At 28.7% G+C, this 27,497-nt stretch overlaps 3 protein-coding genes across 3 annotated transcripts; 2 read left to right on the top strand and 1 right to left on the bottom strand.

Annotated features, from left to right (window-relative positions):
* Nucleotides 1-10,358: 10,358 nt before the first annotated feature.
* LOC114171287 (F-box/kelch-repeat protein SKIP25) lies at nt 10,359-11,833 on the top strand. The gene has a single exon (XM_028056417.1). It carries the CDS (start codon nt 10,390-10,392, stop codon nt 11,599-11,601), a length of 1,212 nt encoding a protein of 403 aa, XP_027912218.1. The 5' UTR covers nt 10,359-10,389; the 3' UTR covers nt 11,602-11,833.
* An 8,132-nt stretch (nt 11,834-19,965) lies between these two features.
* On the top strand, nt 19,966-23,820 carry LOC114173265 (probable LRR receptor-like serine/threonine-protein kinase At3g47570). The gene is made up of 2 exons (XM_028057540.1): nt 19,966-23,336; nt 23,453-23,820. Exons 1-2 carry the CDS (start codon nt 20,639-20,641, stop codon nt 23,818-23,820), a joined length of 3,066 nt encoding a protein of 1,021 aa, XP_027913341.1. The 5' UTR covers nt 19,966-20,638.
* Nucleotides 23,821-25,063: 1,243 nt separating this feature from the next.
* On the bottom strand, nt 25,064-27,476 carry LOC114174220 (phytochrome-interacting ankyrin-repeat protein 2-like). The gene is made up of 3 exons (XM_028059013.1): nt 26,857-27,476; nt 25,931-26,102; nt 25,064-25,611 (listed from the first exon to the last, which is right to left on the bottom strand). The coding sequence occupies exons 1-3, from the start codon at nt 26,983-26,985 to the stop codon at nt 25,397-25,399; spliced, it is 516 nt and encodes a 171-aa protein (XP_027914814.1). The 5' UTR covers nt 26,986-27,476; the 3' UTR covers nt 25,064-25,396.
* Between the last annotated feature and the right edge of the window lie 21 nt (nt 27,477-27,497).

A 27,497-nucleotide genomic window follows, 5' to 3' on the forward strand; every position in this document is an offset into this window, starting at 1 on the left:
TCTCCATCCGGGAGGGCACATAGCTCTCCAAATTTTGAGCTTCTATCACTATACAATAGGAGCGAGAAAGTTGCTATTCAGTAACCATCATTTGCAGCTTCCCATACTTCATCATCACTTTTTACCTAATCCTGAATAGGTCATCGATTTAGTGAGTTCTCAACATTACACAAACTTTAGCTAAAATATGTCGTCTGTTTGGTAATCTATTGTTTGGTGAGCTCTTAGTATTACACAACTTCTAAAATTAATTAAGCTGAGTTGACGAGCTCTCAACATAAAAAAACTACAATCCAGTAATTTGAGTAGGTCGGCTGAAAGAGGAGATCTCAGTATCTGATTCTGTTTGAAATCAGTCGTGTTGAAGAGATAGGCAAAAAGATGAGCTTTTAGTATCAGATTGTTTAACACAATCGTACTGAGCAGGTCGGCAAAAAGATGAGCTCTCAGTTCTTAGTTCTTGCAATGCACTTATCATCAATTATAATAAGAGTGTCGATTGAGGAATGAGCTCTCAGTTCCTGTAATGCATTTATCATTAATTATAATAATAGTGTCGACTGAGAAACGAGCTCACGACTTGACACGTTGTATGGACACGGTGTTCAAAAAATTAGGAGATCAAATCAATAATTATACCTTTTATGAAATATCAAGAATAATTGGTGTAATTTATTATTTTTAAATGTTTAATATATATATATATATATATATATATATATATATATTATTTAATCACTACAAATTAAATTAAGGATGAGTAAATTTATCTGAATAGGACTGAACCAAGAAAAATAAAAAAATACAGCTCTCTTTAAGTGGATTGAATTATAAAATAATGTAGACAAACTAAACTCCTATTAAATCAATTGAATATTTAGAACTGAATTGTTCTTGTCGATTTTCTAAACTGAACTGAATTTTTTAGTATTGTTTTTGAAAAGAAAGATTGTCCTGTTTCTTTAGTGCGTACAATGTCTTCTTTATCATTTACACAACACCATAATTGGTATTGAAAAACCAATAATGTCACAAATAGTTAAAAACTTGGTAGAAATTATCGACAAATTCGCTTCCATTGTACGATAACTCTTCCACCTAAGCATTTTTGCCACTAAAGTCCACCCTATGAAACAGTATATTGTGTATATATTTACTTTTGATTAACTGATAAATATTTTTCTATTTTTTAAAAAATGGGATGTTTAATAAATTAATGGTCGATTAGTTATTAAATTATATATCCAGAAACGGAATTCTTTGTCATTTCATTTATATATTTGTGAAAACTTATAACAAATTTTATTTGTATATAAATATTATAATTATCTATTTTGCCCACTAAAGAAATTTTTTAAATCAGTGAATGAATCCTGGTAAGGTCTTTTTAACTGCCCTTGTTAAAATAATTTATTTTCGCATAAATTTAAGTTCATAAATTTCAATTACTTTGTCCTTTCATGTTAGGAAGGGCCATAGCTAAACAAGTGGCTGAAGGAACATGCATGCATGCATATTATATTAAATCTCTCCCTCCACCTTTAATAAAGTCACTATACAAAATAATATTCTTCACTCTTTTTTTCTTTATTTCCTTTTTTTTACCTATAAGTATTTATTACACCCTTTTGAATTCAAGACTCTTACGTCCACATTAGATAAAAACAAAAAGTTAATAATAGAAAAAAACTTATAAACTTATTATTTTAAGTTAAAAATAATGTTAATAATAGCTTATGTATAAATGAGTTGAATCCATATGTTATTACCCTAAACATAATATATATATATATATATATATATATATATATATATATATATATATATATATCATTTGCAAAAATCATGTCTCTATCATTGCACAAAAGTTTCAGATCAATTGTTAGACACAAAAAAAAAAGAACAAGTTGAGTAAAAAAAAAAACTAGCCGACAATGAGATCAAGAGGAAGAGACGTTGGGGTGAAACCAAAACAACACCCTTCCAGCCATAGGTGAGGTGTTAGATCATAATTACCATTATACTTTTATATTGAATGTATAAACAAAAAGGACACTCACCAAAAAATTAATCTTCAACATGTTTAGGTAGACTTTTAACAAAAAATTATCTGAGTTAGAAACCCCCTCCAATTTTGCAAGATTACAGTCACCAAAATATTGTATAGCTTAACACTTTTGGCTAATTTTTCTTGCTTTTTCAAAAGTTCATAATAAGATTGTGTTATATAAAGATTTAAATACTATTAATTTGTTGGTGTGTTTTAAAAGTTTTTGATTTGTAACTACATATACAACAAGTAACTAAGGTTCTAGGTAATCTAGAGTCAGTTTGAATCATAAAGTGTACATCTCTTAACTAATGGATTAGTTGGGAAAGATCAAATTGGTAATTTGATTTTCAATGACAAAAATAACTGTGACACTGAGAGATAACTCTGTATCATGCTTTAGGGTCAACTTATGCACTTAAAAAAAGTGTTTAATTTTGGGATAGCTATTACTATGAATACTGAATAGGCTATATAGTAGTTATTGTTTCTTGAATCAACAATTGGATATTCACTTAACCTGGAATGATGGTATTGGAATATTAAAGTTTAGGTAGCAGAATAATAAAATCATGTTTTTCTTTTCAAATGTCATTCAATAACAAATTTTTATATAAAGCTATCTAAACATAGAAATCCAACCATCTGAACCTCCAATTCCACATCAAAATGAAATTCTTTTCACTAATTCTAGTTAACAAGATCAATTCCTCATCTGTACCACATCTAAGCAAACAAGTATAATAAGAGGTAAAAAGAGACAGTTTACGGAGATCCACGTCGATTAGAAATAAGACGATTTAATAATATATAACTAGATATAAATTTCAAATTATAAGTCGATTTTATAAGGTTGAGTTAAATTTAAAATACACATTTCTTACCCTGGTATCAACAGTCATGATCAGAGTGTATTCTGCGGAGATTTGTTATATTGTCTTCTAATGAAAAAGTTGAAGAGTGCTTAGTCTCTCACTCTTTAAGATTGGTCTTGTTTGTTAACTGGAATCAACAAACAGAAGAATGAATATGGCAAACCTCACTAGAAAACTAACCAAAATCAGAAAACCCTTTTAAGTATCAGATCTGTTTATATGGAGTGGCTAAGTTTCATAGTGTGTAATATTTAAATGTTTGGTTCTCCTTCCTGAAAAAATCCAACCTTTTAAGGGTGTTCATGTGTATATTATACTCTTTTTCCTTTGTTTCGTATTTCTCTTTCTTGCATATCCTTCATGAATTTTTCTTTTCAAACATAATGATACTATAAAATTGATATTTGCGTTAATCCAGAGGTTTAACAATTGTACATCAGTTTTGAATGCATTGATCCACCCTTCAAGTATATACATAGCATCAAACTAAATGGAAAATTCATTCTAAATCTGGTTTATAAGATGTGAAATCGGCTATCATTAGGAACCTAAGCGTGAGTCTAAATTCCACATTAGTTAGAAATGAGAGCGGTACAGAAAAGGCAGGAAAGGAGTACTTGTGGTTGAGAATGCTTCTGCTGGTGAGGGAGTGTACCAATGTGGTTGGAGGGACTCCCCCTTGAGGGGAGATAGGAATCCAAGTGCGAGTCTAAGTCACACTATATAAGGATAAAGACTCATAAACCCATTGCCTTAAGATTTTAGGTTGAAAGTGGTGTCAATATCTTATGTGGTTGGACTCAAGTCTTATTAGTGTTATATCTCCCCAATAAAACTCCTATGTAGACCTAACAGCTATGATAAGAAATGGACTGCAACATTATGCAGTAACTGCTATTAAAATTTCTGTCTAAGAATTTGTCATTTCAGAAGCGATGAGAATTGAAGAACACTGAACCTTGACGAAAGATTAAATATTATGTTTGATGTTGCTTGTGCATTACATTATCTTTACCATGAATGTAAGCAATCCATCAATGATTGTGATTTAAAAGAAAGCAATGTCCTTCTTGATGGTGACACAGCAAAGATTGTTCCAACCACTTCTCAAGAAAACAGTAGAAGTGGAAGAAAGGGGACCCTGAATTATGCTCCTCCGGGTTTGTTCTAAATTCTTTGACAAATATTTGTTTGAAGTTTGAATTTCCATATCTTTTAGTGAAAAGGGTTTAGTTTCATTGTTTGAGATTGGTCAATGGAATCAGCAAAAGAAAGAATGAATATGGTTGATGTCACCAGAGAGCTAAGCAAAATCAGAAAAACCTTTTATTCTTTGCATATGTATCGATACTAGAGAACAAGTCCTAGAATTTTTTAATTCTTCTCACCTTATTTTTCATATTTCTTGCTACACTGTTTTGTAACAATATTTTTCACTAAATATCTAAAATAAAAATATTGATCAATCATTTTCATGAATTAGATGCTCTCCTATAATTGGTGAGATCAGGATTTCTCCCTGTCCTTGGATAGGAGTCCTACTTTTATTTTGAAAATGATTTTCACTCTTTGAATAGCCAGTGATATAATAAACCTATATTTATGATTAATTCAATTTTATTAAACCAGTTTAAATAAATAACCTAGTTCATTAAGTTGTAAGAAATTTTAAATTTAAGTTTATTGCTAAAGGGACAGACCAGTTGTTTAGATATCAATTTAACATAAAATTTCTTTATTTTATTTTTTTTGTGATTTTCAATGGTTTTATAATGTGATTTGCTAGTAAAAAAAAAAGTGTTATTAATTCTTCAACCAACTCCCTTTTCTACAGTAATTTTTAATAGCTGTAAAATCCTGATTGGATTTGGACAATTCATAATTAAATACAGCGTTATCTGTCTAAATAGTTTTTTAGTCTGAGTGTCTTAATCGTCAATGCCTGTATTGTTAGTTATCAAATTTAGTCTGATGGGTACAAGAAACAAAACCCATAATTCACTGAAAATAATTTTTTTCATATGCATAAAATATAAAAAATAATATATTATGTGTTCTTAATAGTTTTTAAAACTGTTTAGTACTTAATAAATTTTTACTATATTTGTTTTCAAAACATTGCTTATAATGCTTTATTTTACTATTTAAAACACTGTCAGAATAAAATTTTAACAATTTATCGAATATAAAAAACATGTTTAAAGTCAAAACTATATAATATTATCCAATATAAAAAATAAATTGAATGAACAAATAAACTTTCTTAAATAGTTATACGTTAAGATTTTGACGCCATGAAAATTGTATTATCTGTTGTAACTTTCTTAATTAACCCTTTTCCCATCAGTCATTTTTTCTTTTTCTTTTTTTCTATATATTCATTACCAGTATAGTTCTCATGTATCACATTTACAGATGCTAAACTTCTGTTTTTTTTTCGGAGAATTTGATTCTCCAACAGAGAAACAATAACATTCAACGTGAATTATTTTTTTTTTTAATTGATTTTGAAAATTAAATACATACTGATTTGTATTAAAAATTACTTTTAACTAATTTTATATATTTTTTAACGTAGAATTAAACACACACTGAAAAAATGATAGGTGAAAGTGAGATTGTTTAATTGATTTAATATAAAATTTGGATAAGTAATTATAATTTATTGTTTTTGGTAAAAGTAATTCAAAATAAAAGGTAAATAAGTTTATATAAATTGTGATGATTAATTTAAATAAAATTAGACAATAATTTCTATATTATTATTACTATTATTAATCGGATGCATGATCACAATGCAAAAGTGAAAGAATTCAATGGAGGAAAAAAGCAAGAAGATTCCCCCTAAAAAATGTATGAAACAAACACAAACTTTTCACATTTTTCAATTCGTATGAACAGTAATCTCCCAAAAATTTTGGAAGGAGGAAGTGAAGAAAAAATAAAAAAATTTAATTAGCCGGATGATATCTATTTTTCTTCGATAATTTGATATTAGCTTTTAAAAAAAATTTGTCAATCGAGTCTTAACTTTTGAGAAGTGTCTCAATTAAGTCTCTTTCAAAAAAAAATATTAACCCGTTAATTTTATTTATGACTTTTACCACTAAATTTTAATATAAATATAAATATTTATTTTTGTAAATCATTTTAGATATTAATATCGTTAACAACATTAATAATTTTTTTTAAAGGACATTGAAATAATTTTTAAAAAATTAATACTTTATTAGCAAATCTAAATAAAAATGGATATCGTTGAACTAATTAAAGAAAAAAATAAGAGGTTTGGAATTGTGATAGCGTAGCATGGGATATGAGAGAAGAAAAAGGAGTGGCTGAAGCAGCATGCGTGGCATTAAGGGTACTTTTTGGAACATTCATTCATTCTTAATATTATTTATTTAAACTTTAATTCTTGATCCTTATTTTAGTTTATTTTGTTCAATTTTATGTTTTAGATGTTTAATAAAATCTCAATTCAACATAAAAAAACGAAAATAAAGACTAAAATTATATTTAAGTCATTTATTTATTATTAGTATTATAAGTCGCTGTAGCTTATATTATTTGATGTTTAGCTCAACTGCCGCACCAATATCAATGTAACTTTCAAACGCTTCAGACAAAACCTCCCTTCCTTCATTCACACTCAATCTTATTTTATAAATCCTTCGTGCTAGACATAAAAATAAAATACATACAAAAAATACCAATATTTTATTATTTCCTGATAAAGTTACATGCAGAAAAAAAAAATTATGCCTTTTTTTTTATCGATTATAGTTCAAAATATTTCTAAATATCGAGATCATATAAAAGATACTTTAAATCTCATGAGAGGGTCAAAACTTTGTGATGGTCCAAATATTCAATCTCACGTCTTATCAAATACAAATCCTTTTATATGTCGATTATGAAAATTTTCGATAATACACAATTTTCAACTTTTAAATAAATAAACAATTACCAAATCAGAAAAATATTTACAAATATCTTATCATAACAAAAAAATATAGTTAAAATTTATTTATCGTTTCCTATAACTTTGTAACCTACTCTCGTTATATGTTTGTACGAGGACATCACACTGATTAATAGATAATACAAAATAATATTATAATACAGTAAATAAATACTAATGATATTGAATATTAATTTCATACAAAGATCATATAAATTGATTTCCTGGATACATCATTATCATCACTATATGACACAAAAAGAAAATGACTTTGTAATTTTTAGTATATCCCAAATTATGTATTGTATAATATCAAATGCACTACTTAATTTTAGATAAACCGATTTAATATTCAATTTCATATGAACATGTCACACGGTAAAATAAAATTTCATGTTGAAACATAATATAAAATCTGTTATTGATATAAAATGATGAAAAATAAATAAATAAAAAGTAATAAAATAAATATATAGAAATAGTGTTGGAGATCGGTCAGTGTCGTAATTGAAAAGAAGATTCAAGACTTTTGTTTGTGTGGTTCACAAATTTTCAAGACACTAAATATTCTTCCTTACACTAAAGAATCGAATAATTGTTGTCCCACATAAATTTTAGTAATAAGAATGATTTTTTTTTATTTATATATTTTACATACAACAAACTGTTTTCTAAAACAAACTTTCTCTTTTCATAGAAAATATAACTTGTAAATAAAATAAAAATTAACATGTTAAATGGATTTGACCCAATGTTATTGTAGAAAATAATTAAATTAATAGTGGTGAGATCAAGTATAATAACTAACACTGGTAATGTTTTTTTTTTTTTAAATCTTTAACACGTTTACACATTTGAACATTCAACTCACGATTTTAAACTAAAATGATATGATATAAGCTAATTCATTGGCTTATATCATATATATATATATATATATATATATATATATAACTTAATATAATAAGTATTTACATATATACGGTAAAAAAAATCCTACTTCAAAAGGTAATTTCATTGATTTTTTTAATTTAACATTAATTAATGATTCATATAATTAAATTATATATATTTATTGATGATTTTGTATCTTTATTAAAGAAAAATAATAATTATAATATATAATTAGTATTTAATCTTTATTAAAAATCAAATAACACCCAGTTATTCTAATCATTAATAAAATCCAAACAACGATTATTAAATAAAATTGAAATTTTAGTGTAAAACTTGACTTTGTTAAAAGTGAAATATATTAATACTTTTTACCTATATAAATTTTAAAATGATTTGGTAAATTTTGACAGCTTTTTCCACGTGCACTTTCCATGGAAGTTGTCTATGACTCTTGCGAGAAGACATTGCAAAATATTTGGAAAAGGAAGCAAAAAGGCATTCCTCAACTTCATTCCAACAAAACCTACCTACTATCATTACCTCACAAAAATTTTCAAAATACCTAATACCACCAAAACATCACACCTCTCCTTTATATAAAACAAAATACAACTTCTTAACCAACATTACATACATTGTTCCAAAAACATATTACATAAAAGCTTAAATAAATTCAAAATTTGTATTTGTATTTGTCTCAAATTTAGTTTTTTTTTTTCTCAAACTTAAAAATAATGAATATACTTTTTGTTAATTTAATTACATAAAATTTTGTTTAACGTGTTCAATGTGTCTCTCACTAGACACTTTAGCGAAAACATATCAAATAGAGTAGATAATTCAAATGTTAATATGAGACATATTTAACATGTCAAAAAAACTTAACGTAATTAGATTAAAAAGAATATTTTAAGTATATCTTTTATAAAAAAACAAATATCTGTAAATCTTATTTTACAAAATTAATTACGAAAAATTATGTATTTAAATTCACATTAAAAAAAAATTGGCCATATAGAGATTAATCTCTTTGAAGATTCAATTTATTAACGGCATGATAATAAGATATTAAGTTGGAATGGTGCGTATCTAACTTTTGAACTCTATTTGAGTGATTTGATGAACGTAACATCTTAATTCATTAGATCGGAAAGAGTAGCATTAAAGTCAATGGAATGACTTCACTTTTGGTGCCCGTTTAAAGTAGTAGTGACCACATGTTTCTTAAACAATTCAATTTCCTTATTTAGTTTTAAGCCTTTTAGATTTAAACTTACGTAGTCTATTTATTTATTTCATTTTTTTTGCGTGACATGAATGATTATCCATCTTAAAGAAACCTGTTTCTTAAACCTATACTTCAGTTATATTTTATATGCAACGGATTTGAATAGAGATTTTGAAGAGGGTTATTTATATATTTATAGAAAAATTAAAATATTTCATGATAAAATACATTGTTTTGATAAGAAATTAAGAAAAAGGTTAAAACTATAAAATTTTATCAGAATAATTAAATTAGTTGAAATTAATATTTTTAAATTTTATCTAAAAAAAAGAGTATAAAGTCTTTTATATAAAATTCACGTGTTTTTTTCTTTATTTATTTTCAACCCAAATTTATTTTACGCGTAGTCAACCTAACTAACCACTATCAAAATATTATTATTACGCTAACTATTTTGCTTTTCAATGTCGGAAAGATTATTTAGTTCCAAATGTAAAAAGGATTTTTAATTAATAATTGCCGTGATTATTATTTTATTGATATATAAAAAATATTTTAAATTAATATCAATTATAAAATTTTTAAACCAGTATTAAAAAAATTAATGAACATTAATGAAAAAAAATCATCAGTATTAGTTAAAAAGATCTTAATAAATTCTAAAAAAAGTAATACAGACTACAATTGATTCATAAATATCATTATTATTAACATTATTATTTAATATCAAAGAAAATACTTTTTCAAGAATGAGATTAACATTTAAAGTTTAAATGATTTAATTTAAACAAAATATTTAAAAATAAAATAAGTTAAAACATAGTCGATATAACTTTTATTCATATACGTACACAATACATACAACATATTATTTTGTAATACTTCAACACAGTGAAACTACATTTTAATAATATTGTTAAGCATTTCGAAATTTATTTCCTTTCAAATGTTATTTTAAAGGAAAATGATTTCATCATTTTAGTTTTCTTACACGGACACAACAACCAAACACGGGAAAGAGAATAAAACGTATTGAAAAGAAAATTTTCGCCTAATATTTTTAAAAAGAAAAATAGAAAATCCTTTTTAATTTGAAAAGGCATAAACTTAATGAGATTAGTTTCTGAAAAAACAAAATTTAGGTGAAATGATTGAAGAAATTATAAAGTAATGAAAGGTGTTTTAATATAATAATTGATTTGTCTAAAAGAGAGATGAATTAATAAATAAAATAAAATAAAATAATGAAGAGTGTTTGTGGTGAGGGTAGTAATTGGACAGCAGAACAGTTGGAAAGATGGGACATGTTTTAATGAAGCAAAAAAAGCTGAAACCGGCACACTTTACCTTTTTATTTCAAATCCAACATTACTTTATGTGTCTTCCTCACCAAAACAAACACCAACCTCACTCTCTCTCTTTCTCTCTCTTCTCTTCACCAAAACCTTTCTCTTCCATGGGCATGCCACAACACCATCTTCAGTCTCAATCTTCTTCCAACAATTCCAAACGCCGAAAAAACCAACAACAACATGAACAAGAACAAGAACAAGAACATGTTCTGATCGCAGGTCTCCCCGACCACATAGCCCAATTGTGTCTTTCCTCTGTAAACCCTTCTCTTCTCTTCTCCATTTCTCACTCATGGCGTCGTTTGATATATTCACCTTCTTTTCCACCCTTCTTCTCTCTCTACGCGATTCTCTCACCTCCCAAGTCCCACTCTTTCATCGAATTCCACACCTTTGACCCCATATCCCACTCCTGGCGCATCCTTCCTCACCACCCGCATCTCCGCCACCTCCTCCTCCGCCACCCCTCCTTCCTCTCCCGCAGTCTCTCCGTCCAGTCCGTCAGCGCCGCCGGCCGTCTCATCCTCCTCGCCGCCACCACGCACAATCTCTCTCCCGCCCTGCCGCGGCCCCTCATATTCCACCCGCTCTCCGGCACCTGGTCATTCGGGCCCGTGCTCGCCACGCCGCGGCGCTGGTGCGCGCTCGGCGTGCTCGGGCCCGACGTCTACGTCGCCAGCGGCATCGGCGCGCACTTCTCCATCCACGTGGCTCGCTCCCTCGAGAAATGGGACGTCCGAAGCCCTGACGGCGATGTCTGGGAGAAGAAGACGGATCTCAAGGACGGGCGCTTCAGCAGAGAGGCCATCGACGCCGTCGGATGGCGGCAGAAGCTCTGCATGGTCAACGTGAAAGGCGACGCCGCGAAGGAAGGCGCCGTGTACGACGTGGCGGAGGAGGCCTGGAAAGACATGCCGGAGGGGATGCTCTACGGCTGGAGAGGACCCGTGGCGGCCATGGAAGAAGAAGTGATGTACGTCGTGGACGAAGCCAAGGGGGTGCTTAGAAGATACCTAGCGGAAGAAGACGCTTGGGAAGAGATTCTCGAGAATGAAAGACTCAAAGGCGCCGAACAACTCGTCGCGGAAAAGGGAAAACTTTGTGTCGTTTCAACTTCCGGGATCTCCGTCGTGGACGTCGCCGCATCGCCGCCGCGGATCATACCGGTTCTGCTGCCGGAAGGGTTTGAGCCGGTGGCGGTCCACGTCCTTCCACGGATGCCGGTCGGTCACTGATTGAGAGGGTACTTTTTTTAACGCTTGTGATTGGAAAACAATATCTTTCTCCTTAGATTCAAAATGACTTCACATGTTTACGATGTTGATGATTTTTGTTTCCTTTTGTTATTCTTTTTGTAAGAAGGTAAAATATGAAATTGAATGAGAGGAATGCATGAAATAAAAATGTTTTTTTCTTCTTCTTTAGATTGTGTTTGTAGATGGAGTTGAAAATGGTTGATTTGAGAAGTAAGTGTTAGATTTTGTTGTGAAAATTAGTGAATGAGATTTATTGGAAGGAATAATAGTGAGCCAGAAAGTTTGTGAGATGAGATGAAGAGATAGATAGTTTTAAAGTTTTTCAAGTGTTGGTTCATTTACTGTGAACATTCACAAGTGGACCTTTCATCAAACATCTTAAGTACTTGTGTTTTATAAACTCATTGTTTGAAGGATTCTATTCAGCAAGTAGTTTCAGTCATATAAGTTAAATCCATTCAACATCTTCTTCTGCTATGTCCTCTAACTTTCAGATAAATAAAAAGAAAAATCCATATACAACAACATCTTCTCATCAAAATCTTTTTCGTTGCATGATTTTAAGATTTTATTTTAAAGCAATTTTTTAAAGTTTTTGGATAGATAATGGGGTATACGATTTGTCTTTCATTATACACAATATATATATAAATAAAAGAAAAAATATAAATGATATAGGATACAAAAGAAATTTTATTATATATATATATATATATATATATAATAAAAATTCTAAAATGCGAAAAAGCAACCTTTTAACTCATGATCCAAAGGAGTAAAAAATGTTTGTTTTCTTATATTAGATAAATGAATGGACAATCATATTCTCACATTTTTTATTTTCTAATGTAATTTAACGCGGATTGTTGATTAATATATTATTTATTTTTGTTTCGGAAAAAATCAATAATTCACAATTGGAGTCAAATAAAATAGAAGTCAAAATATAATATTTTTAAATGAGTTTGAAACATGAAATATAATGCGATAAACATATTTCACTTTTAGTTCGGTTTAGTTGTAATTAGTATTAAAAACTAATGATTATTTTTATCACTTTTATTTCTTTGAACAACACATTTACTTACGCATTTTTTTTTATTCTACCTCTTTAATTATTTATTTCAAGTAAATCATCAATTTCTAAAAATAATTTTTCGTTTACTTTTTTTTAACGTTATTGTGAGTTTCACATTAGTCAATAAAAAATTTAAAAAGATTAAAAAATGAAAAATTAGTAGTTTAAAATAAAAATATATAACACGTGTATAAGTAATATAAGTGCATTATTAAATCTGAAAAGAAAAAATATATTAAAAAGGAGTGAATTATTGAAGAGATGGAAAAGGACAAAAGTTGCCTTTTGGATATTTTATTGATTAGAAGTTGAATTACATTTTCGTCCTCTGAAATGTATTATTTTTGAATAGGGTTTTCTGAATTATAGTCATAGGTAGATGTGTTTGAAAACAAAGGATATTTATTTGGTAGTTTGGGATCTAGTAATGGATGAAATGAAAGAGCCAGTTAGGATCAAAACCGTGTAAGAGATTGGACATTGGACATTATTATTATTATATTGCAAATCAATTTTTGATGGAAGAATGGACTTATTTTACAGTTGTTTCAATCAAGAATTGACTTCTTAAACATTTGAGACCAATTAAGTATTCAAATACGCCAAAATCCAAAAAACGACTTTTCAATATTATATTTCACAAATATTATAATTCTTTTGACACTGAAATAAATAGAAATAAGTGGAAAGATATGATATGTGCCCAATTGCTATAATAATATCATGCAATTCACAAAATTTCACAATACTCATCCTAAATTTTTCACATTTTGTGACAATGCCTGTTTTTGTCATCATGGAACGGATTCCAATTTTGTTTTGATGAGGTTGTTTTGTCTTCTTACACATTTTATAAATTAATCTTATAATCTTATCTCTTGGTTTGAGATTTTTAATATATTTTTTCATATAAGAATACCAGGAGATAGAAATTGAGGAGATTCATAAATAAACTTGAATTTAAGTCAATCAATGTGAGTTTAGTTTCATGTCTAATCAATATTAATGGATATTTGATTTTCAACATTTACTTCTAGTTTCCAGTTTATAGGATCGATCTTGAGAATAATTTTATGCTGTATTCGTTTGAGTTGGGATGGAAACGTGTTAGGTTACTGTTTGACATGTGATATTATATGTGATATTACAATGTTACGTATTACATGTTATTATGTTGATTTCAACCTAATTTTTTTAATAATTAAAATTTATTTTTTATAAAATTAGAAATAGTTAAGTATAAATTTTTTACAAAAATTAAGTATTTAATATTTATATTAAAATTTAGTGGTAAAAGTCATTTTTAATAAAAAAGATTAGTATAACATTCATACAAATAAGAATTTTGGTTTAAAATTAATAAGAAACAATATTGTTCTATTTTGAAAAAAAAATAATCAACAAAATATGAGTACTTAATAAAAAAGTAATTAATAAAATAATAAGTTAAAAAGTTGTTTTTAATAAAAAATATTAGTATAACATTTATAGAAATAATAAATTTGGTTTGAGATCGAGAGAAACAATATAAATATTAGTATTTAATTTCGTAAAAATATTTATACTTAATTGGTTCTAATCTTATAAAAAATTGATTACAAAAATATTTTAATTATTAAAAAAAAAGGACAAAATTGAATCAGATACACCTATATAAGTACTAAATTGAATCAAAAAAACATATATAGAGACTAAATCGAAATCAATAATGACATCTGATCATGACACTTACATTTGACATTGCAATGCCACGTGACACTGACAATACCACGTGTCACACACAGGACCTGATACATGACATTTTTTTATATCTTTTTACAAAAAATTTAAAAAATTTAAAAAATTTAAAAAACCACATACTCACACGTGACACATCGTTAACCGTGTTAGTCATCACCGTCTAAAAAGGACCTAATTGAAGTACTTTTTTAAAAGTTGTGATGCAATTGATAATTTTTTAAAAACAGGTACCAAAGTGGGTACTATCTGAGTAATTAAACCTATTTTTAATTATATTTTTATTAATTTTTTTTATTTATTAAATACTCAAAATTATAATTTTCAATTAAGGTTTTTCATTTATTCTATTTTTTCCTTAATTAAATGACGTAATTTTTTATCTTTATCATGTCTTCATGTGTTAATATACGTAAGATTTAAGATTTATGTTTAATAAAAAAGGTTACAGAGTTGATATAAATTAAGTAACAAGGATTCAATTGCAAAATATAAAAAATTTGAATGCCAATTAACAAAAAAATTTAATAAAGATCAATTAAAAATATACAAATTTAGAAAAAATCTTTAAAAAATTAAATTTGAAATCTTATTTTGATAATCTAATTTTTATAAAAAATTAAACTAAATTTTTATTTTTTATTTGATTTAGTTTAGTCACTTAATTTAAAAAAAAAAATCCAATTAAGTTATTTATGTTATATTCGTGTTAGACTTCCATTTGAATGTATACATCAAATTATTCTACCTATAAAATCTAAATATAAAAATTAATTTTATTTTTTAAATTATTTGATATATAAATTCTAATAAAAATATAATGTAAATCTAACAAAAATGACCTACTTGAATATTTGTTTAAAATTAAAAGATTAAATTGAACCATATAAAAATTAAGGTTTTAATTAATTTTCTTATAAGAATTGAAGTACGAATATAAGATTTTAACCAAAAATTAATTTAAAATAATATGTACCTAGATTAGCAACACTACCTCATAAGGGAATAGTATTTTTTTTTCCTTGATTAAGTTTGAGAAGCCATAATAGTGTTGATTTTACATGTAAATGATGTTGAGTAGACTTAGGACTTTTAATGTTCAACATTTTGGGCATTTGCAAAACCATTTACCAAAACTTTATAATGTTTTCATATGACATAATGAGAATATGATACCTTGATTGATGTGAAATTCGTTAGTGCGTATCGCATTTTTTCTTAATTTTTTCCAACCCTACCTTTCTTCTTCTTCTTCCTTCTTTATTCTTTTTCACCTGTAACATCTTACTTCTTCTTTTTTTATTATCTAAATTAACTATTTCATTTATTTCTACAAGAAAAATATATTTACACTATTTATATGTTATAAATTTCTACATGTTATGATTTTACTGTTTTATCCTAGATACTACAGTGTGGTAAAATCCCTTTCATTTATGTTTTATTATTCAATTTGATTTTAATAATATATTAATTTCTTTTAGGTTATTTGATTTATTAATTATAATATGCTGATTTTTTTTTATGTTTTCATCATTTATTTTATTTTCAGTAAAATATTAGTAATTTTAATTTTAATTATTTAATTTGATTTCATTAGTATATTGACTTTTTTTTATCATTTAATTTATGTTAACTAATATACTTTTTTTTTTCTCTTTTAGCTTATTCATAGTTATTCTATTTAATTTATATTAATGATGTATTGATTTGGGTGTACAAATTGAATTAAAGTTATTAAAAAAATGTATGATGTAGTTTTGTACACATAAAGTTTAGTAACCTTTGAAATCGTATTCATGTGTTATTATAGAATGTTAATTGAATTTAGGAAAATTTTTAAATTTTCTGAATAATTATGATCATATTAATGCATGGATTATGTGATTAGGAAATCACAATTTTCTGATAAAAGATAAAAGACTGAGTCTTAGATAAGCAGGATAAAATTTGGATTACTTAAGCCAAACCTAAGATTATTTAATATCTTCTCAGCATCATCAAATTTGGACAGTGAATATATTTATTTTATGAACTAAAAGATTAAAGAAAAATAAATATGACTACACCGGTATCTTTTTTGATAAAATATGTTTAACTACCTTTTGAGTAAATTATGTTTAATTGTAGTCTTAGAATTTTATTCGAACCTCATGTGAAGTTTATTAGAATCATTGTTTAAGATTAAATATATTTTTAGTTTTAAATTTTGATATAAAATTAAAATTTGTTTATGATCGATACGTTGATATAATTTAGTTCGGTTCAAAATAGATAGATATAATTCTCTTATTTAATTTACATAAAAAAAACATCTAATATGTTATTTTTAATACTGTATAAAATTATAATTTTAGAGTTATTATACGTTAGACATGTACTTATTTAACCCATAATGTAATAACTCTCTTAAAATTTAATTAAAATAGAAAATTATTTTTTAATTAAATAATAAATAATTTTTAATATCAGAGTGTTGCATCATTCAAATTAATTATTATACGCAACAAGTTTTCTCATTTTTGACTTTCCTATTTCCAAGTTGAGAGGGTGTTTCCGACATCGCAGATGAAGCAGGCCATCCATGTATCACAGATTCCTTGCATCTCACACAACATTTTCTAATTGTTTTTAAAATAAAATTATGAAAAAACATTTATATAATTAATTTTTTTCAAGTTGTTTGTCCCCAAAACATGTCGAAAACCTTTGAAAAATGAAATCATTAACAGTAAAATTATAAGTGTATGTGTCCTGAAGACAGGTTCCAAGGATACTATTAGAAATGTAATCAATAAATATTTAATTTTATAAAAATTTATAATTAATTATGATAGGAATACAATTATATTTTATTTAGAGAAAAAAATTGTATACAAATATTATATAATTCTCATTGATAATTTATTTGTTATGAAAAAGTTAAATAATAAAATAATTATATTTTATTGTTATTAAAAATAAAAATATAATTAAACATTAAAATAATTAAATTAAAAGAAAAAAAATATTGTTTGCTTTTCAATAAAGAAAATAAAAAATAAATAACATAACATTTTTTGTATTAAGAAAATAAGCAGTATTTTATTTTCTGTTAATTAACTTTTTTACGTTTAATTATATTTTAATTTTTAGTAATATTAAAATATAACTATTTTATTGTTTAATAACTTTTTAAGTTTTTTTATACATCAAAATGAATTATTATATTAATGGATATTTTTGTTCTCTATATAAAATAAAACTGTACTAATAATTATTAAGACATAATTCATTTAATATTATAATTAATTATGATTTTTTATAAAATTTAATATTTATTAAGTATACTTTAAAGAATATCTTTATTTATAGCTTTGGTTAATATTATTCTAACTGCATAACATTTCAAAGATAATTTTGAGAAAGAGTGATTGGGCAGCATGTCACATAACATTTATTAATTACTTTAAAATAATATTTTTAATTTTCTTCAAATTATTTTTTCCAAAAACATGCTGAAAACCTTTTAAAAAACACATACAAAATGCAGAAATCCAATCCAATATTTTTTTAGCTGAGTTAGACAATAGATTTACCTAAATCTTATCCAATCCAATCCACAAACACCATTAGCTAAAAATTATCTATAAAATCTGGTGAAGTGTTTTTTTTTTATCACAATTTAATGGGAAAAAGGATAAAGAATGTAGAAAATAAAATTCAAAAGAACTCGGCTTGTAAAAAAATAAAACTCCAACCAATATTTTCATACCAATGACACAACTTCATATTACGAAGTTAATTTTCTAAAAATCAAATTCTTAATTTACTCTGACCTTGTCTATTCTAATAAATATTATTGGCACAAATTCATTTAAAAAAAAATCAACATTAAATATCGATAATATATGTTACTTTCATTTAGCAAAGAAGGTTTATGGTGATATTTGAATAGAGGTGTAGCAATGAATGAGGTTCTTAGGTATGAAACAATAATTTGATAGGTCTCCATTTAAGGCTATTATTATTATTACCTTTATAAACTGCAAATGTCCTTCATTCATTGATTTTAACCAAGTTATGGGAATTTTTCATGGGTTCTTAAATTTAAGCTCAACTTGTTATATGCTTTTATTATTATAATAATTGACTTTCTTCTGTAACATTTTCCACTTACAACATATCCATCTTAATTAAGTATTGCTTCATGTGAGGAAAAAAAAAAATCAGCGAGTTTGAAAAGAAAAAAAATATTACAACAATGAATATATGTTTTATTTGTTTTACATAAAAATTATTACAACAATGAATATTACAACAAAAAATCTTTCTTTTTTATCAAATCATGTATCATGTCATATATGAGAAGTAATCATATTTGATTTTGGTAAAATTGTTATATAAGTTATTTCAATATTTAATGCTATTGTACACTTAAAACTCAATTCAAAACTAATAATTAAACTAGAATAATTTTATGGCTGGCAGATGAAAATTGACTTTTAGTATTTATTGCATGAATGATAGTAAATTAAATATAGGGCTGAAAAAGTATGTTAATGAAATGTTAATTTAGTCAAAAAAATTATTACAATTTACATTAAATTTGATTTATTATGATCAGTCTTAGCCATCGCATCCAAAGCACTAGTGGGAGATGAATTATTATAAAAGTTGTTTTCAGTCATGTATTCCATTGGAAACTTGAAAGATTTAAACTAAAAAAGTTTGATATTTAAATAAAAATTTTAAACATTAATTTTTTTATAATATTTAATAAAGATAAAGACTAATGAACAAAGTGAGCTAGTATTTAGTTGTGACTTTAAACTATTAAAAAGAAATAATTCAATGTTCAAATATTCTAAAAAACATTAAAAATAAATAATTTAATTTTGATAAAAATAATAGTTTCTAATAGAAATTGGATTTTAAATAGAAAGTTGAACAAATATATCTTTAATATTTCATGCTAAGGACAAACTTGTTTTTAATTTTGTGTGCAGGCCTTGACATATTTTAATAGACCGATAGGAATGTGCTTCATAATTTGGTATTGCACTTCATCAGTTTGTCAAAAAGAAAATATTCGACAATAAATTACTTGATAAATCCAACAACTTTTTCTAAGATAACTTTAACATCATCTTAAAAAATGATTGTGTTCCTCCAATAATACTTTTGCAGAGAACTGAAGACTCTTAATCTGTAACAATCCTGTGACTGTTGTTTGAAGCACAGATCATGAAATTGTTGAAACCTCAAATAAGACAGAAATTTGATGTATGACTTTTGACCACAAGAATTACCTTGGTTTCATGTCTGAGCCAGAAAATGTTGATCCTTTAAATACCAAAGAAAAAGCAAAAGCTAATGCATTTTTTCTCTGATTTATTCGAGACAAGCATTTAAAATGCTTTCTTACAAAACATCTTTTTTCTTTGAAATATATGCAATTTCTACCAATCACTTGAAATATAGATTGCAGAAAAAAAAATGACAATACTTCAAAAATCTAATTAATCACTAACTTACAGAAACTCCTGATAGGCATAAAAAAACCTACTGCTCAGAACTGAAAACATTTTCTGACAATGTTTTCCAACAAATTGCAGTTAGATGGATTAGAAAATGGAATGTACACAGTAACTCTGAATAACCTGCGATTGTATTAAGAGTTTAAAGTACTAATGTTGATTTAATACTTTAATATCTGCTAGAACTTAAATGTTCTTGCATTTATTTATTATAACTAGGCCTGCCACGGAACCTTCCACTCATTATTTCTTGGATTTATTTTTCTGGCATGTACACCAATGATCTGCATTTGGCAATTGGTTATTTTCTTGAGCTTTTCTGATTTTAATGATATTCAAAATACGTGCTTTTGATGGGTTTATATTCTTTTTCATATGGGTTATAGGCATCAGAGAAATTGTGGTCGGCATATATATATATATACACACACGTGTGTGTGACATTAGTCTTACACATATAAAACATTTGACATCACTTTTAATCCAAAACCTTATGACAATGCTATTATGAATCTTTATTTTTATATAGTGTTTAACTTTGTCTATTATATCCAATGTGAGACTTTTGACCCACTTGGATTTTTCCCAGCAGCTTCTTCTATTATGTCACCAATTACCAAATTTATATATAGCTATCTAAGAGTAGCAATATCACCATCAATAAGCCTCCAATATCATCAAAATGAAGTATTTTTCTCTTATGTTACTTGCATTTTGGTCTAAATATGTTCACCTCCTTATTCTCTTTACATTAAACTCACCATGGTTTATTCCAAAACCTGTTGCCTCTGCATCAGAAAATGAGACTGATCACATGGCACTGCTTGAATTTAGAAAATCCATATTCTCTGATCCACATGGAATCTTTCTCTCTTGGAATACTTCTACTCACTTTTGTAACTGGCATGGAATCACATGTAATCCAATGCAGCAAAGAGTTTCAGAATTGAACTTGCAGGGATACAAGTTGAAGGGATTCATATCACCTTACATTGGCAATCTATCTTATATGAGAAACATCAACCTTGGAGACAACAATTTCTATGGCAAAATCCCACAAGAATTTGGGAGATTGTCACAACTGCATAACCTTTCTGTAGCAAATAATTCATTGGGTGGAGAAATTCCTACAAACTTGACAGGTTGCACTAATCTCAAGCTTTTACATTTAGGTGGGAACAATTTTAGTGACAAAATACCTATAGAAATTGGCTCACTTAGAAAGCTTGAACAATTGTTCCTTTTAAATAACCAGTTCACTGGAGAAATCCCATCATTCATGGGAAATCTTTCATCTCTAACACTCCTTTCTGTTGGTAAAAACAACTTAGAGGGATCTATTCCACAAGAAATATGTCATCTCAAAAACTTGACAGGGATAGCATTTCATGTCAACAAACTAACAGGCACATTTCCTACTTGTCTTTATAACATGTCATCTCTTACTATAGTCTCTGCTACAAACAATCAACTTGAGGGCTCTCTTCCCACCAACATGTTCCACACTCTCCCCAACCTTCACAAACTTTTAATTTCTGGCAACCAAATCACAGGTTCAATCCCACCTTCCATCACAAATGCATCTTTCCTTTCATATCTTGATGCTGATCATAACTATTTAACAGGACTAGTTCCTAGTCTGAGCAGGTTACATGGTCTTCAGTTTCTATCTTTATCTGAGAACAACCTAGGTGACAATTCAACTGATGATTTAGTGTTTTTAACATCATTGACAAACTGTAGTCAGATGCAGGTGATAAATATAGGCTTCAATAATTTTGGAGGTCATTTGCCAAATTCTTTGGGGAATTTATCTATGCAAGTCAATCGACTATATGTTGGAGGCAATCATATATCAGGAGAAATCCCTTCTTCAATAGGAAACCTAATTGGGTTAGTTCTCTTGTCCATGACTGATAACCTCATAGATGGAATTATTCCTGCAACTTTTGGTAAGCTTCAGAATATGCAAAAGTTGCGTTTAGGTAGAAACAAGTTATCAGGGGGGATAGGAGCCTTCATTGGCAACCTAAGTCAATTGTTTCACTTGGATGTGGGAGAAAATATGTTAGAAGGAAAGGTTCCTCCAAGTATAGGAAACTGCCAAAGGCTGCAACACTTAGTACTTTCACGAAACAACTTTACAGGAACCATTCCCTTTGAGCTTTTCACTATTTCATCTTTGACAACATCCTTGGATTTATCACAAAACTTGTTGAATGGTAGCATACCTGTACAAGTGGGAAACCTAAAAAATCTTGATTCCTTAGATTTGTCTGAGAATAATCTGTCTGATCACATTCCTCTATCCATAGGAGAATGCATAACGTTGGAGTACCTCAATTTGAAAGGAAATTCCTTACAGGGAATGATACCACCCTCTTTGGCATCACTCAAAGGACTTCAAAGTTTAGACCTTTCACAAAACAGCTTGGGTGGAACAATTCCTAATGATCTGCAGAATATTTCTGTCTTACAATACTTCAATGTGTCTCTTAACAAGTTGGTTGGTGAGGTACCAAAGGGAGGTGTCTTTCAAAATGCTAGTGCGTTAGTGGTCACCGGAAACAGTAATCTTTGTGGAGGTATTTCAGAACTGCATCTACCACCATGCCCTATCCATGGTAAGATACTAGCAAAACTTCATCCATTCATGTTGGTAGCAACGACAGTTAGCACAATCACTTTTCTTCTCATCATGTCAATTATTCTAACTATTTATCGGATGAGGAGCAAGAAACCATCTTTGGATTCACCAGCAGTATATCAAATGCCAAAAGCTTCGTATCAAAGCCTACACAACGCAACCAATGGGTTCTCAATCACAAATTTGATAGGCTGTGGAAGTTTTAGCTTTGTCTACAAAGGAATTCTCAGGTCAGAAGAGAAAGTTGTGGCCATAAAAGTCTTGAACCTTCAAAAAAGAGGATCTCAAAAGAGTTTCATCGCTGAATGCAATGCACTAAAACATATTAAACATCGAAATGTAGTTCCAATTTTGACATGTTGTTCTGGAATAGACTACAAAGGTGAGGAATTTAAAGCTCTAATTTTCGAGTACATGAAAAATGGAAGCTTAGAGCAGTGGTTGCATCCAAGTGAATTAAATGCAGAAAATTCAAGAACATATACATTAAACCTTGACCAAAGATTAAATATCATGATTGATGTTGCTTCTGCTTTATATTATCTTCATTATGAATGTGAGCAGTTGATCATTCATTGTGATTTGAAGCCAAACAATGTCCTTCTTGATGATGACATGATTGCTCATGTCAGTGATTTTGGCATAGCAAGGGTTTTCTCAACAATTAATGGTACGAGTTGGCAGCAAACAAGTACAATTGGCATAAAGGGGACTATCGGCTATACTCCCCCAGGTTTGTTCTAAACTCTTGAACAAGTTCTTCTTTGAAATTTGAATTCCTCTATCTTTAAACAAAAACTTGATATTCACTGATAGCAAAGTATGAAAGTGTTTGCTATATTTTCTTAGAGTATGGGATGGGTTCTGCGGTGTCTACAGCTGGTGACATGTACAGTTTTGGGATTCTTATTTTGGAGATGCTTACAGGAAGAAGACCCACAGATGAAATCTTTGAAGATGGTCAAAATTTGCATACCTTTGTGGAAAGCTCGTTTCCTGATAATCTTCTACAGGTTCTGGACCCATCCATTGTAGTAAACCAAGAACAAGAACATAAGAGTCAGAATCTTACTCCAACTGTTGAAAAGTGTGTAGTTTCACTCTTTGAAATTGGACTAGTTTGTTCAATGGAATCACCGAAAGAAAGAATGAATATGGTTGATGTTACTAGGGAGCTAAGTGAAATCAGAAAAACCTTTTCTTGCAATGTAAAATGACTCATACCTGATTAATTTTTTATGCTTGGCTTCACAGTAATTTTCTTTTGTGTTGATGTGTAATTTGAGGGCAAGGGATTGTCTTATATTTGTGTTTGTGAATTTGACCTGTGCTTATTATGAACAAGAGTTTACACTACCATTGTTAGTTGAATACTTTATGATCTTGAGGTAGAGTTTTTTTTTTCTTGTATTTATTTATTATATAACTAGGCCTGCTATAGAACCTTCCACTCTTTTTAATGTTCAACATCGATTCATTATTTCTTGGATTTATTTTCTTGACAAATACATTTGGCAATTTGTTTCTTTTGAATTGACTTCTTTTTAATGATGGTCAGAAGGAACACCATATTCTTCTTTTTTTATGTCATCCAATTACCATTTTTTTAAGGCTATCCAATAATAGATATTCCATAACAAGTTTTCGTCTCAAGAACTTAACTTTTGTGCATTGACGTCAATAAATTGACTGGTACATTTGACATTCCACACCTTTTAGGTAAAAATAAAATAATTTTATATATATATATATATATCATTTTAATTGTGTTTAATAAATCATAATCACTCAATATGTTTATTATTAAATTTACAGATTAAGACAAAGACCAAATAAAGCCATAAAAAAAAAAGAAAACCATAAATGTCTGATTTAGGGGGAAAATTGGGACTAGTTTTTAATTTCAATACTATATATTAAGTAAAAAAAATAGAATAAACAGTTAAGTTCTATTTAACACGAGTTCTTTTGTTTATTGTAAATAGGAGATTTTTCAAATCTTTTTTAATTATTCTTCATTTTTTTATCCAAAAAGTTAAAAGATTGTTTAAACAAAAATGAAAACCCAAAAATAGAAGTAATATTATCCCCACCCCTTTTATTTTAAAATAAAATCCAAATATGTTAATAAAGAATTAAAACGAAGTGTTCATGTATTTTTGCTACTTTTTTTCTTCATGCAAGAAACGAGCGTGGTCATAACATTTTTATTCACGATAAATACTGTTTCACTTTATTTTTTATTTCTAAAATTAAAAAACACTGCATTTTTCCCAATTTTTATTCAACCATTTGAAACCCAAACACAATAAGTTCTTTCAATTCCCTAACATAACTAAATTTTTCAAACATGTCGTGAACGATTTTTATTAAAGAAAGCTCATTTTTCACGAAATAACACATCAAAACCAAACAATAGTAGTAATACTTTCTAAACTGAGATTACAGTGAAACAAAGGATTTCAAACTACAACACGTAAGACAGCATCAAAAACCCAACATTATCAAATCAACAATAATACACAATTGTTCCAACCACATAAAACAGCAAGTAGGTCATCTCCATACATTAAGCAACTCATGCAGTGCGTTGTTTTATTTCATTCTACATTTATTCCCACAATACAGATCCGGTGCATGTGTGGATACGTTTCCTAAAAGCACACATTAACAAACTTTCATGCCAAATTTATAAAAGGGACTTAGCTTCAAATCTGACACGCATTGCATTGATCTCCACTGACGGGCATTCTAAAACAATATCAAACACCAATCAAATCCCTGAAAAGTTCATTAGCTTTCAGAGCTGTAAGATGTCTCTCCAGAAGATAAGTCTAGCAGTCGATGCCGCTTCATCTCCTCATAGGCCCATTCTAGTCCTGGACAGTAATGAAGTGGAGGGTTAAATCTGCTATCATTCATATCAGGTGGCAAAAAGGCTCCATTCTCAATCAAGAATTTCACAGCATCCCTCCTCCTTTCTTTGGCTGCAATGTGGAGCGGTGTCCCTGGTTCGAGAGAAGAGATCAATGTAAGAGATTCATAAATTGAATCTGCATAGACATTGTACTATACAGTAATTTTTACCCAAATTATCATGACTTCCTCTTCTCCATCAAACACATTGTAAAAATATAAATAATAGACTTTTCCATTACACACTATACAGGAAATTTTGATAAGACAACAATACTTCAATATTAAAAAATTGTAAAATTATGAAAATTATGTCATAAAATCTGAAAACCTTTTTTTTTACTTCAAAGTAGTTCTTAAACATAAAAAAAGGCAGGCCTTAAGTACAAACGGCAAGAATAAATCACTTACAGCCACAAGCACCCTTGGTTCTGGCATCAATGTCAGCACCACGCTCAAGTAGCACATCCATCACTCCAATATGACCACCTTCCGCAGCAAGGTGGAGAGGGGTCACCCCTTTCGATTTAGGGCCCCATGCAGACACATTGACATTCATTCCTTCATCGAGAAGTTTTTTAACCTGATCAGCCACGCCAAAAGATGCCCCCGTGAGACTAAATTAACACAATTGACAACCCTTTTGTGACAAATATGATACAAATTTAACTCCTAGGAACAATACATCATGAAAAACCCAACAGGTATGCAACGAGGCAAAATATTAAAGTACTACAAAGAAGAATCGGTAGCATCATAAGATTTGAAAAAACTTAAATTCAGCAAAGAATCTATATGAATATTTCAAGATTACCAAACGGAGTAGAATATGAATATAATCCAAAATAGAGTTAGTCGTTACCCCTCCACACTAAATTCAAATGGGAAATTATTCAAATTCCACACTATTTTTGGCAATTTCGAAATAAAAGCACCCTTCTGTTAAAACAGGTCATCGATGAAGAAGATTGTGCATGTTTTATCACAGTAATTTTTTCGCTGATTTGGGCATGGTATAGCAAACAGATGACAGGACCATAACAAGGATAACAAAATTGAAACCTCCAAACAAACCAAGAAACGCTTGAAGTTTGACAACAAAAGCTGCAATCTTGACGGCAAAGCTACTCACACCCAATGCAACCCCTTCACACACATACAAGCATAAGGAATCTAGATCAAATTCAATAAACCAATAACCCGAGTGCAACCATAACATTTTCCCAATTGAAAGCCTCAAATTACACTTTCCCTGACAAAATTCACATTCTATCACAAAATTCTAGCCACAAAATTCAGTAATAAAAAACATAAAGCGGATATGAAAATCACATTACCAATTTAAGATCGCCTTTCCTAGCGAGAACATGAAGCGAGGTCCAACCCCTATCATCAGTATCAAACCGAGGCCTCAAGCGCCTCCGGGAAGGGCTTCTCCTGAACAAAACAGGCTGTTCCTCGAGCATACCTTTTCTTTTCTCACCAACCAACCAACAACGCAAAAAAAAAACGACAAAGAAATTGAAAACGACGACGCTTAACCAAACCCCCAAAATAGAGAGAGCGAATCTGGGACAGTGCGCTCCAAATTTACATGTTCGAACTGGGAAAAAGAAGAATCAAGGGAAGGCGCGGGAAAAAGAAGGGAATTGTTTAGCGAGAGCGGAGGGAATGATTGGCGATGCAATATGGGGCAAAGGGATTCAAGCCGGGACCGAAGACGCGAAGGTTATGCGCGGCGAAGATGGAGTTCATGATAATTATCATAACTGGTTGAGGATTGGGAGAGGAAGGAGAAGAAAAAGCGTGGAAGAATAGGAATCAAATAAAACCTGGTTTCATTGGAATGATGAAGGTGAAGTTGAAGAAGATGCTGTGAACCTAATGAAGAAGACGGTGAAACCCTAGCAGAAGAAAGGGACCGTTGAATCAATCTCTCGCTAGCGGAATAGGATAAACTTTGTTCTTGCTTTCGTAT

This window comes from Vigna unguiculata, chromosome 2 (genome assembly GCF_004118075.2).
Source record: "Vigna unguiculata cultivar IT97K-499-35 chromosome 2, ASM411807v1, whole genome shotgun sequence".
Taxonomy (NCBI): domain Eukaryota; kingdom Viridiplantae; phylum Streptophyta; class Magnoliopsida; order Fabales; family Fabaceae; genus Vigna; species Vigna unguiculata.

What these genes read in the sequence shown, in the direction of transcription:
- LOC114171287 (XM_028056417.1), top strand. Translation starts at nt 10,390, where the DNA reads ATGTGTCTTCCTCACCAAAACAAACACCAACCTCACTCTCTCTCTTTC.
- LOC114173265 (XM_028057540.1), top strand. Translation starts at nt 20,639, where the DNA reads ATGAAGTATTTTTCTCTTATGTTACTTGCATTTTGGTCTAAATATGTT. An exon ending in TATCGGCTATACTCCCCCAG is followed by an intron (nt 23,337 to 23,452) that starts GTTTGTTCTAAA and finishes ATATTTTCTTAG; the next exon opens with AGTATGGGATGGGTTCTGCG.
- LOC114174220 (XM_028059013.1), bottom strand. Translation starts at nt 26,985, where the DNA reads ATGCTCGAGGAACAGCCTGTTTTGTTCAGGAGAAGCCCTTCCCGGAGG. An exon ending in GGAAAGGCGATCTTAAATTG is followed by an intron (nt 26,103 to 26,856) that starts GTAATGTGATTT and finishes GTGGCTGATCAG; the next exon opens with GTTAAAAAACTTCTCGATGA. An exon ending in AACCAAGGGTGCTTGTGGCT is followed by an intron (nt 25,612 to 25,930) that starts GTAAGTGATTTA and finishes CTCTCGAACCAG; the next exon opens with GGACACCGCTCCACATTGCA.